At 33.0% G+C, this 17,429-nt stretch overlaps 1 protein-coding gene across 1 annotated transcript in view; it reads right to left on the bottom strand.

Moving 5' to 3' along the window:
• Positions 1 to 17,135, bottom strand: part of LOC114336364 (eukaryotic translation initiation factor 4E-binding protein) — a 55,465-nt gene extending 38,330 nt beyond the window's left edge. Inside the window, exon 1 of the mRNA XM_028286719.2 lies at positions 16,825 to 17,135. Coding sequence (XP_028142520.1) covers positions 16,825 to 16,966 — 142 coding nt within the window. The 5' untranslated portion in view covers positions 16,967 to 17,135. The remainder of the gene's footprint in view (positions 1 to 16,824) is intronic.
• Positions 17,136 to 17,429: the final 294 nt, after the last annotated feature.

Here is a 17,429-nt window from a genome sequence, read left to right on the forward strand (position 1 = left end):
TCTTAAGAACAAATGATTTGATTTTACTTGTAATGGACGAAGTTTTATATACTTTTGCAGAATTTCTAAATATGGAATTTTATCGTCTGGTTTATTAACGACTGTAAAAGTACACTGGATGTTCGTTTTTGTATTGGGTACTTTTACAATCATTAAACCATCGGTTTGTTGGATGTAATTCATAGTAATATTATATAATTCTTCTCTTCTACAGGCGCCAGATATTCCCAATATCATTGCGACCTACAAATTATGAAAAAATCTTCATTAGAGTATTTCCTTTACCTAAACTAGCTTATATTACCTTGTGAACTAGAAATTCTTCATCCGGTGCTTCCATCAGAAATTTTTCAAATTGCTCCCGTGTAAAAATGCTCGCTTTCTTAGGCCTATAGCCAACATTTTTTCTCTTCAAATACGCGATCAAAGTTGAAAACTTGGAAATATCAATGCCATCATAAGGAAAAACGGTGGATTTAATCATTGAATATTCTGCCCAGAGGCTTCCAGGAGCTTTCAACTGCATATGTCTTTGAACGAAATATGCCAATAGAGTCTTTTCTTCGATTCTTAAATTCTTGCCTTCGCACCATTTTTTAAAACTTTGGTAGGTATTTTGATAACGGATTTTGGATTTTTCGGGAATAATTGCGGAACACCCTTCTTCCCAAGCCCGTTCAATTTCTTCAAATTCACTTTCACTCATATTTTAATTTATAATAATCAAAATTGTACTTAAAATTATTGACAACTAAATAAAAACTCAATTCTCCATTGTTGTTATGCACCCTAGTTACTACCTAACAACCAAAGTATCTATCTTGATAAAATGAATGAAACTAGTCAATATGACAAAAATGTTTAATTTTATAATTTATAATGGTATCAATTGTGCAAAAAACGTTATAAGCATGTCGAACGTTAAGGGTAACCGATCTCAGACAATAATTGGAGTCGTCGTCCGCTCCTCCTCCAAACAATTGTCTTCGATCGGTATAAAACCCTTACCGTTCTCCATACTTAATATACTATTACATACATATAGGTTTGTGTAGGAAATTGCAATGCAATAAATATTTTTCCACATTGTCATGGCGTAGTAGGTAATTTCCTTATCAAAATTATCAATTGCAGTTTGGTTTTTTATGTAAAATAACACAAAAAATGTACGATAAAACACAATTTATCACCTTTTGTCATTGGATATCTCTAGTGGCGTGTTTTTTGATAACGGTTAATTGAAAACTACATAAAATTGCTGGAATTTATAACGAAAAGTACTGCGTAGTAGTGGTAAACACTAAACAACAAAATGTGAACGTCCAACATGATTAAATTATTATAATAATTATCAAAAATATTATCGAAAAAAGGCCATTTTTGGGAAAAGTTATTTAGCAGCTATTTTATTGCTGGAATCGAATTTTAAGATTAAGATAAGATATTAGTAATATAGATATACAAAGTTAGTAGAAAGTGTGCTATTTTGTTTATAAAAAAATTAGCATTCCGAAGTCTTCTTTTTTTCAATTATCGCTTTTTAACTTCCAACATTTAACTTTAAGCCAAAAACACCAAAATAAAAATTCACCGTAATTTAATTTTGCAGAGATACATTTTTTCCCGACTTTCTTTGACAAAAATTTTCCTTGAAAAAACCGGGTTTTCCCAACAAAATATTTTATTTTCAACTAAAATTTTAGGATAGTAATTATTTATCAATAATTAAATAGCTTGATGACATAAAAGCTCTTTTGTAGTGGATTATATTTCCGGAAGTCGGCGATAGTCTAAAAGGGGTGATACACACGCGAGTAAGTACGCGAACTTATGGCTCGACGACCTTTTTCGCGCGTGTATCACAGCAAGTACGCGTTCTTTAAGTCCGTCGAGTAAGTACGCCGTCGATCCAACAAGTTTGAAATCTTACTGGTAATCCGTACGTGTATCACTGCCACGAGCCGAGAGCCTCGAGCCATCATGTTATTGCGTTTAAAGTTACACTTATATTTTCACTAATTAAGCAAATTGCCTAGAAATAATTAAATCGTTTATTGTTGAAAGGAGACAAGTTACATTTTATAAGTTTTGAGAAAACCGTAAAACATTATTTTAAGCTATACTAAATTATTTTTGATTTGTTTTTGAGTAAACCTAATTATTTATAGGCTGTTTTATCCTCCTGATGAAAATATTACCCTCTTATCTATGATATTTTGTTTGTTACCCACACTTTTCGATTTCGTCTTTTTTATTAGTATTAAAAATATATAACACGATAGGATACGATACGAAGTACCGGGTGTCCACTTATATTTTTCCCCATTTTAACTGCCTATAACTTCTAAACGGCTCAAGATAAAAATATGCGGTTTTCACTGAAATGTTTTATTTTAGTAAAAGTTTTGTCTAAATGGATGGAATTTTTTATATCGCTTTCAAATACGAAATAAAAAATGGCGGGTTTTTTAAAAAAACTTTGTTGACTTTTTTTAATGGAACACCCAGTATATGCTTTTGTAAATTGAAAGAAAGGTCATTCACCTATCTAGCGATATAAAGGTTTTCAAAATCGGTTGTCAAATCACTGAGTAATTAATTTTTAAAATGAAAGGTGCAACGTGGATATCACATACCTAAATAACATCACTAAGCAAGTTATGTGATTTCCACATTGCATCTCTCATTTTAAAAATTAATTGCTCAGTCATTTGACAACCGATTTTAAAATTTTTTATATCGCTGGATAGATAAATGACCGTTTTTCAAGTTTTTATGTAAATGCCCATTTTTATATCTCTTTTAAATAAGAAATGACGGATTTTTGAAAAAAAAACGTTGTTGACTTTTTTTATTAAAACACCCAGTATATTTTTTGTGTCTTGAAAAAACTGTCATTTACCTATCCAGCGATATAAAATTTTTTAGATTCGGTTGCCAAATGACTGAGCAATTAATTTTTAAAATGAGAGATGCAATGTGGAAATCACATAACATAATATCATTTTGCTCAATTATGTTATTTAGGTATGTGATATCCACGTTTCACCCCTCATTTTAAAAATTAATTACTCAGCGATTTGAAAACCGATTTTGAAAAACTTTATATCGCTGGATAGGTGAATTACCTTTCTTTCAATTTACAAAAAAATATACTGGGTGTTCCATTAAAAAAAAGTCAACAAAGTTTTTTTCAAAAATCCGCCATTTTTTATTTCGTATTTGAAAGCGATATAAAAAATTCAATCCATTCAGACAAAACTTTTACTAAAATAAAACATTTCAGCGAAAACCCCATATTTCTATCTTGAACCGTTTAGAAGTTATAGGCAGTTAAAATGGGGGAAAATATAAGTGGACACCCGGTATATAATACGATAAAATTCCTAAATAGCACAAACCACCGACGGCGACCGCGATCTTTAAAACCGGGTACTTTAAGTCTGCCGTGTATCACCGACGGCGAGCCGAGTAAGTCCGCGATCTTTAAACCCGCGTACTTAAAGTTTGCGTGTGTATCACGCAAATAGTTTAGCAACAATTAAATTGTTAATTAAAAATTTACGGTCGCAATGATAACCAGAATAATTATGTGGGTACACCAGAATAACTATGATTTTCATGTAAAAAGGCACTACATCTATCTAGCGTTATCTATCCATAGTACTTTATATTAATTGAAATTGGACTGTTTGAACGATCTCAGGAATGTTTTAAATTTGTAAACAATTTCTTGGCTTATAAACAAATATAATATATTGGCAACTATTAGATTAAATTAAATTAAATTAAGAGAACGTTATTGGAAAGGACGCGGCAGGATGCTTCTTTTAAAAGAAAAAAAGTTGAATTGCGAGTAGTGGTTCCTGAGATACAACCGGCCACAGTTGACCGGCATTTGCGACGAAGTTATAAACAAGGGGATGGTAATCTTCGAACCATTACCTTTTTGTTTCGGTCCACTTTCCACATACTGTCATACTGTAGTGCAGCATTTCTAGATATCAGCCAAGCATTCGACAAAGTGTGGCATACAGGACTCCTCCATAAGCTGAAGAAAAATCTTCCGTATCAATATCATTTAATAATAAAATCGTATCTTACAGATCGCTTTTTATTAGTGAAACAACAAGATGCTCGCTCAGAACCATTTAAAATAAAATCCGGTGTCCCACAACGTAGTGTACTCGGTCCCTTACTATACCTGTTATTTACTGCTGACCTACCTACAACTAGATTGACAACAGTCGCAACATTCGCAGATGACACAGGTATTATTGCATCTCACAAAGACCCCCAAAGAACTTCGCATAACTTACAAGCCCACTTAAATAAAATAGAAAAATGGAAACTGAAAGCTAATGAAACAAAATCGATCCACATGACATTTACCAAGCGAAGAGAGCTGTCCACCAGTATTTATCAAAAACAACAAACAATTAGTACAAGTAGATACAACCAAATACCTGGGCATACATCTAGATAAAAAACTAACATGGAGAAAACACATCTTCACCAAAGAAAGCAACTTGGACTCAAACTTCAACAAATGTACTGGATTCTGGGCAGACATTCAACACTGTCAATTGAAAATAAATTGGTGGTATACAAAGCCATACTTAAACCCATATGGACCTATGGCATACAGCTATGGGGCTCAGCCAGCAACTCTAACTTGGAAATCATACAAGATTTTCAAAATAAGGCATTAAGAACCATAGTAAACGCTCCATGGTACGTCCCCAATGCAATAATAGGCAGAGACCTGAAAGTTCCTAGCATCAAAGAAGAAATCAGCAAATACAGTGAAAAGTATGAAGAAAGACTTAGTCCGCATCCAAATGATTTCGCGAGTGAATTATTAAACAAGTTCGCAGACTGAAGCGTTATAAACCAACTGACTTACCAATTAGATTTTAGATAAATTAGAACTATTTTAAGTGTTACTCTTTATTTATAGGTCCATGGTTACTTTATTTTACTAGTAGTATTATCTATACATTTGTTGATAATTTAGAAAGGAAAGTTTTCATTGGAATTCTTACCTATATGTCATAGCCTAAGAAAGTCATAACTTTGACTGATTGTTCCTAACGCAACAGATTGTTAAATAAATTGGTGTAATAAAAAAAACTTTCCACATTCAAATTTTTATATCTTTAAGAAACTCATAACATATATTATAATAATAAAAAACGATCGGTATTATCCTGAAAAATACCAAAAATACCAAAATCCCAGTCAAAAACTAGTTTTAATAAAAATAAAATTTCAAAATTCAAAATTGGTATAGTATAAGGTATAAGTACGTTAAAAAAATATATTTTCTCGGCTTCTTATACAGCAATTTTCTTCATTTGTTTTACCCGAAGTAACTCTAGGAGAGTTATCGAAAAATTATATTTGTTTATAAGCCAAACAAATGTTTATAATGTTGTTCTGAAGCTATTTTTATATAAAGTTTATAACTTTAAAACATTCCTGAGACCGCTCAAATAGTCCAATTTCAATTCTGTAAAGTACGTTAGATAGAACAAAATCGTAATTATTCTGGTGTATCGTAATTATTCTGGTTATTGTTGCGGCCATAAATTCTTAATTAACAATTTAATTGTTTTAAACTATTTTTGTTAGATTATCGCCGGCTTCTGGAAATATAATCTACTACAAAGCGGCTTTTTTGTCACCAAGATATTTAATTATTGATAAACAATTACTTCCCTAAAATTTTAGTTAAAAATTAAAGGTTTTGTTGGGAAAACCTGGATTTTCCCAGGAAAATTTTCGTCGAAGAAAACCGAAAACGAAATATCTCTGTGCAGAATTAAATTGAATTTTTATTTGGGTGTTTTTGGTGTAAAGTTAAAATCTTCTGAGTTACAGTTAAAAAAAAGTTGAAAATAGCTGAAAAAAAGAACGAAATTTTCTAAGTTGTTTATAAACAAAATAGCACACTTTCTGCGGACTTTGCATACCTATGTTATTAATATACAATCTTAAGATTCGATTCCAGCAGTAAAATAGCTGGTAAATAACTTTTTCCACCTACCTCTACCGAAAGTATACTTTTCCGGACCTGATTGTAGGGAGCAAAGTTGTACTTTTCCTCCCTAGGGAGGAAAAGTAAAAGTGACATAATGGTATTTCATTCATGAAATATAACTTATTGACGCCCTGTACAATATCTATTTTCTATTAGGTAAGTATCTATACATTTTAACGTTTATTTATAAAACACCCTGTATTTTGCAGAATGGTAAAAAACAGTAAATTGTTACTTTGATTAACAATGTTTGCATTAATAATTTGACTTATATTTGACAGTTGACAGTTATATTGTACCTACTTGTTAGTTTTAGTTTTAATAAATTTTGTTGGTTAGTTACATAAATAAATAAAGTAAAAATGAAAAAATGACTTGTTATTAATTTGAGGAAGGTGGAAAAACCATATGTATAACATGGGAGTAAAGTGCCTTTTCCTCCCTTGAATGATTACTGCCCTCCGCTACGCGTCGGGCAGTAAACTTCATTCTCGGGAGGAAAAGTAGCACTTTCCTCCCTTGTTATAGAAATAGCTATTCCTTGTATTTTCCTAATTTGCATAGTGGTGTAGGGGAAGGACGGGGAAGATGACGCAGCGTCTAAGATGACGCACCTCTGTATTTTATCAAGTACTTCACTAAATTCAGTTTTTATACCCGTGGCGCCCTCCTTTAGAAACTACTATTACTTTAAAACTTCATCGGTCAGCTTTCGTACTGTTTAGTATCTGTGAGGCAGAGTAACGCGATACACGTTGATTTCTTGTTATTTTTGACACTGCGAATATTAATGGTAAGTTGTTTAAAAATGGTTCCATTGGATTTTCTTCATATTCATGGGAGTAGGTGATATTTATTTTCAGTTAGCGAGGATTTATCTGTTAAATATTTGATGATGGATAATTTTGATAACCATTTTTTGTAGGTTATGCTGAACAGGCTAAGTTGACGCAGACTGCGTCATCTTTGCTGTTATAGTGCGTCATCTTTGCCTTTTCAGTGCATTACCTTAAATAACAATGGAGTATAGAATATTTATTATTTAGTGTCTATTTTGCATTTTGAGGCATCTTTTTCTTTTTTAGAAATGGGAAAATATATACGAAAAACACAGAGAGGATCATTTTCTGCAGCAGCTCTTAATGCAGCATTGAATGCAATTTGTAGAGATGGTCGTAAAATTCGGGAAGTGGCAAGGGCATTTTCAATACCAGAAGCTACATTGAGGAGAAAACTTAAGGTTAAAAATTTATTAAAGGAAGTCAAATCAGAGTCTCTTGGTAGAGCCCCATTGTTTTCGGCACATCATGAAAAGGAGATACTAGATCATGTTCTCAAGCTGGCCAATTTATTTTTTGGTATCACTTGCATAGAGCTGAGAACCATGGCATTTGCTTATGCAGAACGCAATGAAATTAAACACAATTTTAATAAGAATAAACAAATGGCTGGAAAAGACTGGTATCTAGGATTTATAAAACGAAATCCTCAAATTTCCTTGAGAAAGCCAGAAGCTACAAGCATTAATAGAATAACAGCCTTCAATAAAATAGAAGTAGACCGCTTTTTTAAAAATTTGGAAACAGTGCAAGAAAAATATAAATTTCTGCCAGATCGCATTTACAATGTTGATGAAACCGGTATATCTACGGTTCCTAAAGAATCATGTAAAAGACTTGGACCCAAAGGAGTAAAGCAGTTTGGAATCATTTCCTCGTGGGAACGAGGGAAGAATATCACGGTAATAATGGCGTTCAGTGCCTCCGGTAACTACATACCTCCATTATTTATATTTCCCAGGAAGAGGATGAGCCCACAGCTTCAGAAAAATGGACCAAGCGGTGCGATTTACAACTGCACGGATAATGGATGGAGTAATACGTCTATGTTTTTATTATGGCTGAAGCATTTCCAAAAAAAAGTCCTGTCCAGTCCAGATAATCCCGTGCTGTTAGTATTAGATAATCACTCGAGCCATATTTCACTGGATATTTATAATTACTGCAAAGAGAATGGGATTATAATGGTTAGTATTCCACCCCACACATCCCACAAATTACAACCTCTTGATGTGTCATTTTTTTCTGCATTAAAATATGCGTATGGTCGCCATTGCAATTCCTTTCTAAAATCTTAGATCAGCAACTCAGAGTTTGAAGATAAAATTACTCCATATGATGTCGCCGAGATTTTTAAGTTAGCATATGATCAGGTGGCAAATATTGATAAGGCCGTTTCTGGTTTCGGAACGTGCGGAATTTTTCCGTTAAACTCTGATAAGTTCACAGAAGATGACTTTTTTCCTGCTGATAATTTAAACAATGATAGCTTGGATAGAGATGTTTCTCCTGAACCTGCACCTCAGGGAACACCTCCACTAATAACAACACCATCTATAAGAGAACCAGAATTACCACGTCCATCAACCAGCCGACAGTCTCCTGAAAGTCGTCACACAACCCCCACAAAACAAAATGAAATAACCAAACGTCCACATATTTCTCTTTCACTTATTTCTCCAGTTCCTTTGCCCAATAAAAAAATTAAAAGAAAATATGGACGACAAAAGCAACATTCTGAAATTCTAACAAGCACCCCTTTAAAAGAATTCTTAGAAGAAAAAGAGAATAAAAAAAAAGAAAAACTGGCGAAGTCGGAAGAAGGAAAGAAAAAAGTAACCAGACAAGTATTGGTTAATGATGCAGGATTAAAACTAAATAAAAATAAAGGGAAAGCCAAAGTACAAAAAATAATCAAACAAAAAATAAACAAAAAAATCTTGGAGGATAGCGATACTGAAGAAAGCGATTTTGATGAAGAAGGTCTTTGCAATGACGATGAGTTGGATGACATAATCAACGAGGGAGGTGAAACTGATATCTGCATATTATGTGGAGACTTCGGCAAAAAGACGGAAACATGGTTCAGATGCACAAGTTGTGGACAATGGGTGCATAAAGAATGCAGTGGAGCCAAAAGTCCCGAAAACTACATTTGTGACTTTTGTTAATATGTTAAAAAAGCTTTGTTTACATTTTCTTACTTTCAGTATTAAAAAATAAATTTTCTTTTCATATCACTTGCGCTTTTAATATAGATACCTACATGCGCCATCTTCACCATCACTGTGCGTCATCTTTCCCTCGGTGGAAGGTAAGATGGCGCAAAAGCGTTTTTTTTAAAGCCGCATAAAAAATACTTCCTTTTATTGAATTTAAAAATAATCCTAGAAATTGGTTATAGAAATGTTCAAATTACAGGCTCATAGCATTCAAAGTTAGCTTAAATATTTTTTACCCTTAAATAAAATGTATTTTGCTTAGGTGCGTCATCTTCGACGTCCTTCCCCTACCTATAACGAAAAGTAGTAGGTACTGCGTAGTTAGTGGTAAACACTAACAATAAATATGTGAACGTCCAACATGAATAATATTTTGCTAAAAAATGTTGTTGTTGGTTGGAGCTTATTATATAAACGTTGCGCTGCCAACGTTTTGCGGTAAACTCAAGGCTGCGCTGCGAATTTTAATGTTGCTTGCACGTGGATCGGAATTGAAAACAGAATCGTACTCTGACTTACCGGCGTTTTTTTCTACCTTTTTCTACCGGCAGATTTGTAAATACGGTCGATTTTGGATAATTCGAACGTTGATAACTCGAAATATTCGATAACTCATTTATATAGTAACAATCTAACTAATTTCGTAATGTGAAGCTGAAAGTTGGGCACAATTTTTATTATTAACTTTTATTGTTATCCATTACTATAGCGGATTTACTGAGCTTTATCACACTCATCAATCACCTTGTATATTGAATTTAAATTATTTTTTCTACAACCGTGTTAAAAAAGTGCTACTTTAAGGCACTAGTGCTTTAAAAATTTTAAGGCACTGCAGTTCGTATTGACCGTATAGGCAATTTTGATGTAATGTCAAAAAAATATAAAAATGAAATGTCAGTCAAGTTCAAGTAAAAGTTTTTGTTTGTAGATATCCTGTAATTACGTTTGTAGAAAAATATTGTATGATATGCGTGTTAAAATAGTTATTTTCCTAACAAGTGCAGAAAGTCATTCTTTTCCGCACGCGACTGCAGTTTGCCGAACGACGCGAAGCGGGAGTTCGGCAAGCAGTCGAGTGCGGAAAAGAGACTTTCTGCAAGAGTTAAAAACAATATTTTTTCTAAGAGTCTTTAAAAAATTACCAAATCCTAATCAATTAATTTAATTAATATGAAAATACATAGGTACACAAATTAATTCTTTGACAAGGTTGTCAAAACCAAACTTTCAATATAATTGGTTAGCATGACGACGATCTTGGTTTCCATGACGATGATTCAAAACGACTGTTATTGTCTACCGATTTGACTTTCGAATATTATGTCATAATAATTTTATTTCATCGAATTGTCGCGTTAATTTCATTAAAACAGGAACACAATAAGATATATTTGAAATAAATTAGTAAATAATATCTAAATATTATGTAGTTTATTGCATGTATTATAATTACGTTAAGGCCATATTAACATACCTAAATTAACACGCGTGCGGAAAAGTAAAAACGGCGTGCGGAAAAGTAACACGCGTGCGGAAAAGTGAAACTTTCTAAACTAAAATGCGTGCGCGAAAGTAGACATTTTTGCACGCTCGTAGAAAAAGTACATTTTTAAGGCACTCGTGTGAATTGCAGAACTCGCTTCGCTCATTCTGCAAACTTTCACATGCATGCCTTCAACGTGTACTTTTAACACTTATATCATAAATAACTATTAGGACGAAAAATTTTTTGTCATTACTTTTTAAACCACAGAAATGTCTGGCAATTACAGTTCATATTTCTAATAATGTTTAAAAAGTAATGACAAAAAAATTTTTCGTCTTACAATAACTTTAAATTCGATATGTTTACCTGTACAAGTGTGCTGCGCAGTAATGAACGCAACCTGTATCAGTAGCCAGATGGCCGGTACTGTGTTCGAGGAAGCAAAGGGAACAATATATGAAAGAATCGGCCGTCTTAAAATGCTTTTTTTTCCGACTCTTGGTCCACAGTATGTTATTTATAATAGAGGGGGAGGGAAAGTCAAATTAAAATGATAAAAGTTAAAGGATAAGGATTCGGCAAAAGTCTTCAACAGTAGAGTGCTGAGAGTTTGAGGAAAAAGATACAGTAAATGACTAGTGGTAAGCCAAAAGTAAAGTTGTGGTACGAGTGAAAGAGGAAGTTCTAGGGAAAACATCCGGTAAGGGGCCTCCTAGGATAAAGAAGCTTGGTAGTGAAACGATGAAGTACAAAAAAAGTTTAGGGAGAAGAAAGAGGCTAAAAGGAGGTATGAGAGGTCTAAAGGAAAGGAAGATAAGGTTACTTACAAAGTAGCAAAGAAGGAAGCAAAGATCGCTTAAGCTACGCTAAGGAAAGATCGTATAGAAAGTTGTATGAAAAGCTGAAAACACCCGAGGAGATGACAAGTCATTAAAAGACTTGACTTACGCCAGACAGATTAAGGCTGCGGAGGAAGAGTGTCAATAGCCGAACTTGAAATACAGCAAATATGGTATGAATAGTTTAGAAAGTTGCTAAAATGAAGAATGCAACAGGAGAGACAGAAGATGCGGGAATTCTAATGAGAATGTAATACCAAAAAATCCACAAGGAAAAAGTTTTCCTGTGGTTGGCTGTATACCATGTGATACAAAAAACAGTAAAATCCTGTATAAAAGGTACACGCCGTCTCACTTCCAACATGTGAACAAGTCATATCTAGATCTCAGATGTTACCTAGGGCAAATTAGATAATATTTTAAACATCCAGGCTTAAGGTAGCCTTTTAAACCAATGTTTCCTTGACGGACTACTTTTACTGGGCTTTGACCCACATATTTTTGTTAAATAATATCTTGGTGGTTAGCATGTACATTGCACGTAAGCATTGATGATGACTGGTAAACCAGTCAAAAACTAGTTATGTGAATTTGATGTGGCCCTTTTGAGGGTTTTTAAATATACCTTTTATACAGGATTTTCCTGTTTTATAATGTAATACCAATACCGGGGATAACGAGAGAAGAGATTGTGAAGGATTAAAAATGAGAGTCTAAATCGAAAATTTGCTCACAGGATACAGGCTGGTTGGTTTAACTGGAAGCAAGTAAACGGGGTACTCTGAGATCGAAAAATCGGTGAAAGGCTGAAAAGAAAGATAACCAAAAGTGTGGTGACTACTGGGTTGGGTATGGTGGTGAAGTGTGGCCTGTAAACAGTGTTGCCACAGGTCTTGAACAAAATTTCGGGAGACTGCTCCTATTTTTTCGGTAGAAATCGTCAAATTTCGGTAGATTTCATTTTTGATTCTTTTGCTATCACATTACAAAAAAATGATACTATTTAGGTACGAGTATTCAAAAATAAAGTACAGTCATCATCATAATGACCAATAATCACTATTCATCATAAAAATCATTCAAAGTTCAAAATCGGTATACCTTAAAAAAATGTATTTTCTCGGCTTTCTAGGTATTATAGAGCAATTTTCTTCATTTTTTTAATCTAAAGTAATTCGAGTAGAGCCGTCTAACTAACGCAATACTAAATATCAAGGATGTTTTAGTTTTGTTGAAAGGAATTAATTTATTTATAATAAAATAAAACTGCATATTTTTTCCTGTTGTAGACTTTTTAAAAAAACTTACCACACGTGTAGGTAGAGGAAAGGCTGCAAATATGGGCTGGTCTTGTAATATGGGCTAGGTGGGTTTCACAGCTATTCGTTGCAGATCTCTACATTTTGACTATTGCAAACGGTATTTGACGAAGTTAAACTATCACCGTAGCGATAGCGCCACTGTGGTAGGTATTTCCCAGTTTATAATAATTATTTTTCGGTTAGTGTGAGTGTCAAAACTTTTTCGGGTAAGTTGATAAATTCCAGTATTTAAAAATAAACACGAATTTCAAAAAAACATCTGTGTCACGTTGAAGCTCTATTATTAGTCTTTGATATATGCTAATGAGTTTTCTTCAAATTGTCTGCTTTTAGACATAACTTCTTTTGTTGTGCAAAGCAAGCGTGTTTACAATATGGGCTATGCCTCTGTTTTCATTATGGGCTAGTGGCCCATATTTAGAACAATGTAGCAATGTAGGCAAAACGAAATAGGAAAAGCCAAAGAAAAAAGGAAAGGAAAAGAAATAAAAAAAGGAAATGTAAGCAGGTTACCAAAGTCACAAAGGACCAAAAAAAGAAATCGGGTTCTAGTAGCGAGGATGGAGAGGAATATGTGCATGCAGATGATGAGAGCGATTACAATGCTTTCACTTCTACACAGCCTCCACAAGACGCAGCTGACGTAACGTGTATGTTTTGCGAGGCACTTTTTTCAGAGGATAATCTTGGTGAAATATCGGTCAAGTGCTTCATGTGTCATTTTTGGGCACATAACGAGTGCGCTGGGGCCGAAAAAGAAGAATACCTATGTGTGTGACTTTTGCAAATAGTTTTAGCCTATGAGTTATTTGATGGACTTTTTGTATTTTAGATATTAAAATATATTTGTCACGCATTTATCTCACTTCACACAAATTTAAGACACATTTTTCGGGGTAGCCCATATTTACGATCATTATTCAAACGGCGCAAAAGTACAATTTTTCATTATTTGTACATTTAAAACAGTTGTATATTTTTTAATCAATTTGGACTTTTGGCAGGTTAGAAGTAACTAAATGTAGGTATTCTTACGTACATTTGCAAATAAAATACAATTTTTATTCTTTTTTTTACAAAGAAAAACAAAATGGGTAGCCCATATTTGCATCCTTTCCTCTACCTATTAACGTTCAAAATACAAATTCTTATTTGAAAGCTGTATAATGGTTTAAACAAGTTAAAAAATTTTGTTATAAATAATAGTTACAAGTTATTAACATTTATAAATTACTGCAAAAATAAGGGTTTTTTGCAATTATCTCCAATTGTTTATGTAGGTATTTCAAAAAACATTTTTCTCTAAAATCTACAAGGAATGTTTTATAGGCAAAAACATGATTGTTTACACTTTATAATCGTCTAAAAACAAAACAATGTCGGATATTGGAGCAATTGAGAACGAGAACAATTTTTAATGTTCTTTAGTTATGTCGAAATACTTGTAGGTTAAAAAGGTGCAAAATAAATTTCTCCTGTTTTAAGATTTTAATATAAATACTATTTTTAGTTTGGAATTATCTTCTATATCAAAATAAGCCACAATCCTTCAGTATTCACTATTAAGATTCATGTAGATACATTTTACTCCCAAAATCATAATATAAAAGGACAAAGGACTGGTCATAAAATTGATATCAGTAAATCCGTATCTGCTGGTTCGCACATTGTGTCACAAGCTAGTAAAAGCAATGGACCGCGATAGCCGTGACGTCAAAAAAAGGTTTCCAAACACGTTGTGTCTAGGTACACGCTAAAATATACGCAAATAAAAAAGTTAAACTTCATCAAGCTAGTGACTATTTAGCGTGGGCAGTGACTGTATATTTTGATACACGCTATTTTGATATGTTTAGTGTTTGTTTGATAGAAAAATATTTGTTATGACCTTTAATTCTACCTAACTTTTTTATTTGCGTACATGTTAGCGTATACCTAGACACAACGTGTTTGGAAAAATTTTGACGTTTTGACGTCACACTATCACGGTCCATTCAAGAATTCTTGAAAATTGACTAAACTCTGTTGCCAAATCTATCCGCTAAAAAAAATGTTCTAATAATTTTGATTTTTCGGTAGAAAAAAAATCGGCAGATTAATTTGAAAATTAAGAATTTTGATTTTTCGGTAGAAAAAAAGGAGAATTAGGTAGCTCGGTAGATTTGACAGATATTCGGCAGATTTACAGAAAAATCGGTAGCTGTGGCATCACTGCCTGTAAACAACGTTCAGAACAAGAAGGTGGAGGTAGCTGAACAGAAAATGTTACAGTGGATATTGGATAAGACTAGAAGAAGCAAGATTAGGAACTATGTGATTAGTAGAGAAAAACTCAGGGTTAATACATTCTCAAAAAACTATCCCCAAAAATCATGAAAGAAAACGAAGCAGTTTTGGGAGGTGAGGATTGAGAAGATAAATGAGAATAAGCACCACTTTTGAGATAGAGAAATGACAAAATATGATACTGCAAGAATTTAAACATTAAAGAAAATAGCATATTTCTTTAACTTTATAAATACCTTCAAAAACATTTTTACCTCTTTCAATGCTATAGATTTTTTTGTAGGGATATAAAGCGCGATACGTATTAGGTACTTATCATGTAGATTTTGTAGATTATCAAAAGATATGACTTGACTTAACGTGCTAAGCTAGTGACTTGAAAATGACTTCTTTTAAGGCCTTGGTAACACAAATTAGAAGCCTATACTCATGAGGCAATTTGGAACAACATAATATCCTAAGTAATAAATAAAACTAGCAGAGTTGCAGGAGGAGGCAATTTAGAAGATCTGCAATTACTAAGTAGGTGTCAACAATTCAGTGTAACAGTGTATCAGTATCGAGAAATTGGTTATAAAATAAAAACAATTTATCTTACTCCTTGTTCCCTAAAAGGGAATGTAAAAATGTATACAGGGTGTAACGAAAATACGGGTGTAATGAAAATCGATTTTTTCGAATATATCGAAAACTATTAGAGATTTTTTATTGAAAATGGACACGTGGCATTATTATAGCAGAAACATCTTAAAAATTAATTATAGTGAAATTTGTGCACCCCCTAAAAATTTTATGGGGGTTTGGTTCCCTTAAACCCCCCCAAACTTTTGGGTACGTTCCAATTAAATTATTATTGTGATACCATTAGTTAAATTCAATATTTCTAAAACTTTTTTGCCTCTTAGTATTTTTTTGATAAGGCAGTTTTTATCGAGTTGCGGCTTCTTTTTTAATATCTTTACATAAACATTTTTTGGGGGTTTTGTTCCCTTAAACCCCCCAAATGTTTGTGTATGTTCCAATTAAACTTTTACTGTGGTACCATTAGTTAAACACAGTGTTTTTAAAACTTTTTTGTCTCTTTGTATTTTTTCGAGAAGGCACTTTTTATCGAGATATTACTTCTTTTTTAATATCGTTCAAAATATACCTAAAAATGTAAATCTTAAATAAATTTTCATATTATTACCAAGTCTCCATAATCGTACTTATAGCCATATACAAATATGTGGTGGATTTGATAAATATTCAAAATATCTCGATAAAAACTGACTTTTCGAAAAAGTATTAAGAGGCAAAGAAGTTTTTAAAATATTGTGTTTAACTAATGGTACTACAATAATAATTAAATTGGAACGTACACAAAAGTTTGGGGGGTTTAAAGGAACAAAACCCCCATAAAATTTTTAAGGGCTGTCCAAATTTCACTATAATTTTTTCTTAAGATACTACTACCATAAGAATGCCACATGTCTATTTTCAATAAAGAATCTCTAATAGTTTTCGATATATTGGAAAAAATCGATTTTCATTTTGTAACTTCAAAGGGCTGTAACTTTTTTTATGTGCACATTTGTACTAAGGTAAGTTAGGTTCAATCGAACTATTTTTGGTCCCAGAATATGTGATTAAATTTATGACCTGTATTTTTGTTACACCCTGTATATTTAATATGTTAAAAATATGTAGTTAGATACCTGTACTTTTAATTTGACTTTAAAATAAAGCTTGAGTTATTTATACAGTATTTTACAATACACTAAAAAGAACGGGATCAGTCTTACCTCCAGGTGTAGTTGAAAACAAAGTTCCACCGGGGGTAGAGGAATAATGTGCAGGTAACTCGGAATGATCATTAATTAACACTCTCCTAATAGGAATCGCCTTACTTTCCACCGCTTGTCTTGCCATGGGTGATGCAGACATTTTAAAAATAGCTAATATGTAATGACACTAAAAACAACTTATCAAATCAACCGCACAACTCAAATATTCTCCTTACAATAAAAATATTGCGATTTGCGCTCCCGCGATGCTTCAGATTTTATAAGGAGTTCGCGCATTCAGACCTTATCGTACAAATAAAGTGCGTCAACGTCACGGCGCACCAAGTGTAAAAATCAACGGCGCGGAGTTGCCAGATATAATTTTTTTAACGGATTTTCAATTTTTATGAGACAATATAATGCTGACATAAATATTTAAGCACAAGCACTACAAGAACTAAAAAAAGGTAAAGCAATGGAACCATATGGTCTACTTGGACCTTGGACCTCTGTCTAACTGGTTGTCACAGGTAGTATGTGTATGTGTAGCATTTTCTCGAGAAACGTCGTCAAAAAGGTCCCTGATGTATTTCTCACATTCTTTGCAATGTTGAGGAAATACT

The sequence above is a fragment of the Diabrotica virgifera genome, chromosome 7 (genome assembly GCF_917563875.1).
Source record: "Diabrotica virgifera virgifera chromosome 7, PGI_DIABVI_V3a".
NCBI classification, from domain to species: domain Eukaryota; kingdom Metazoa; phylum Arthropoda; class Insecta; order Coleoptera; family Chrysomelidae; genus Diabrotica; species Diabrotica virgifera.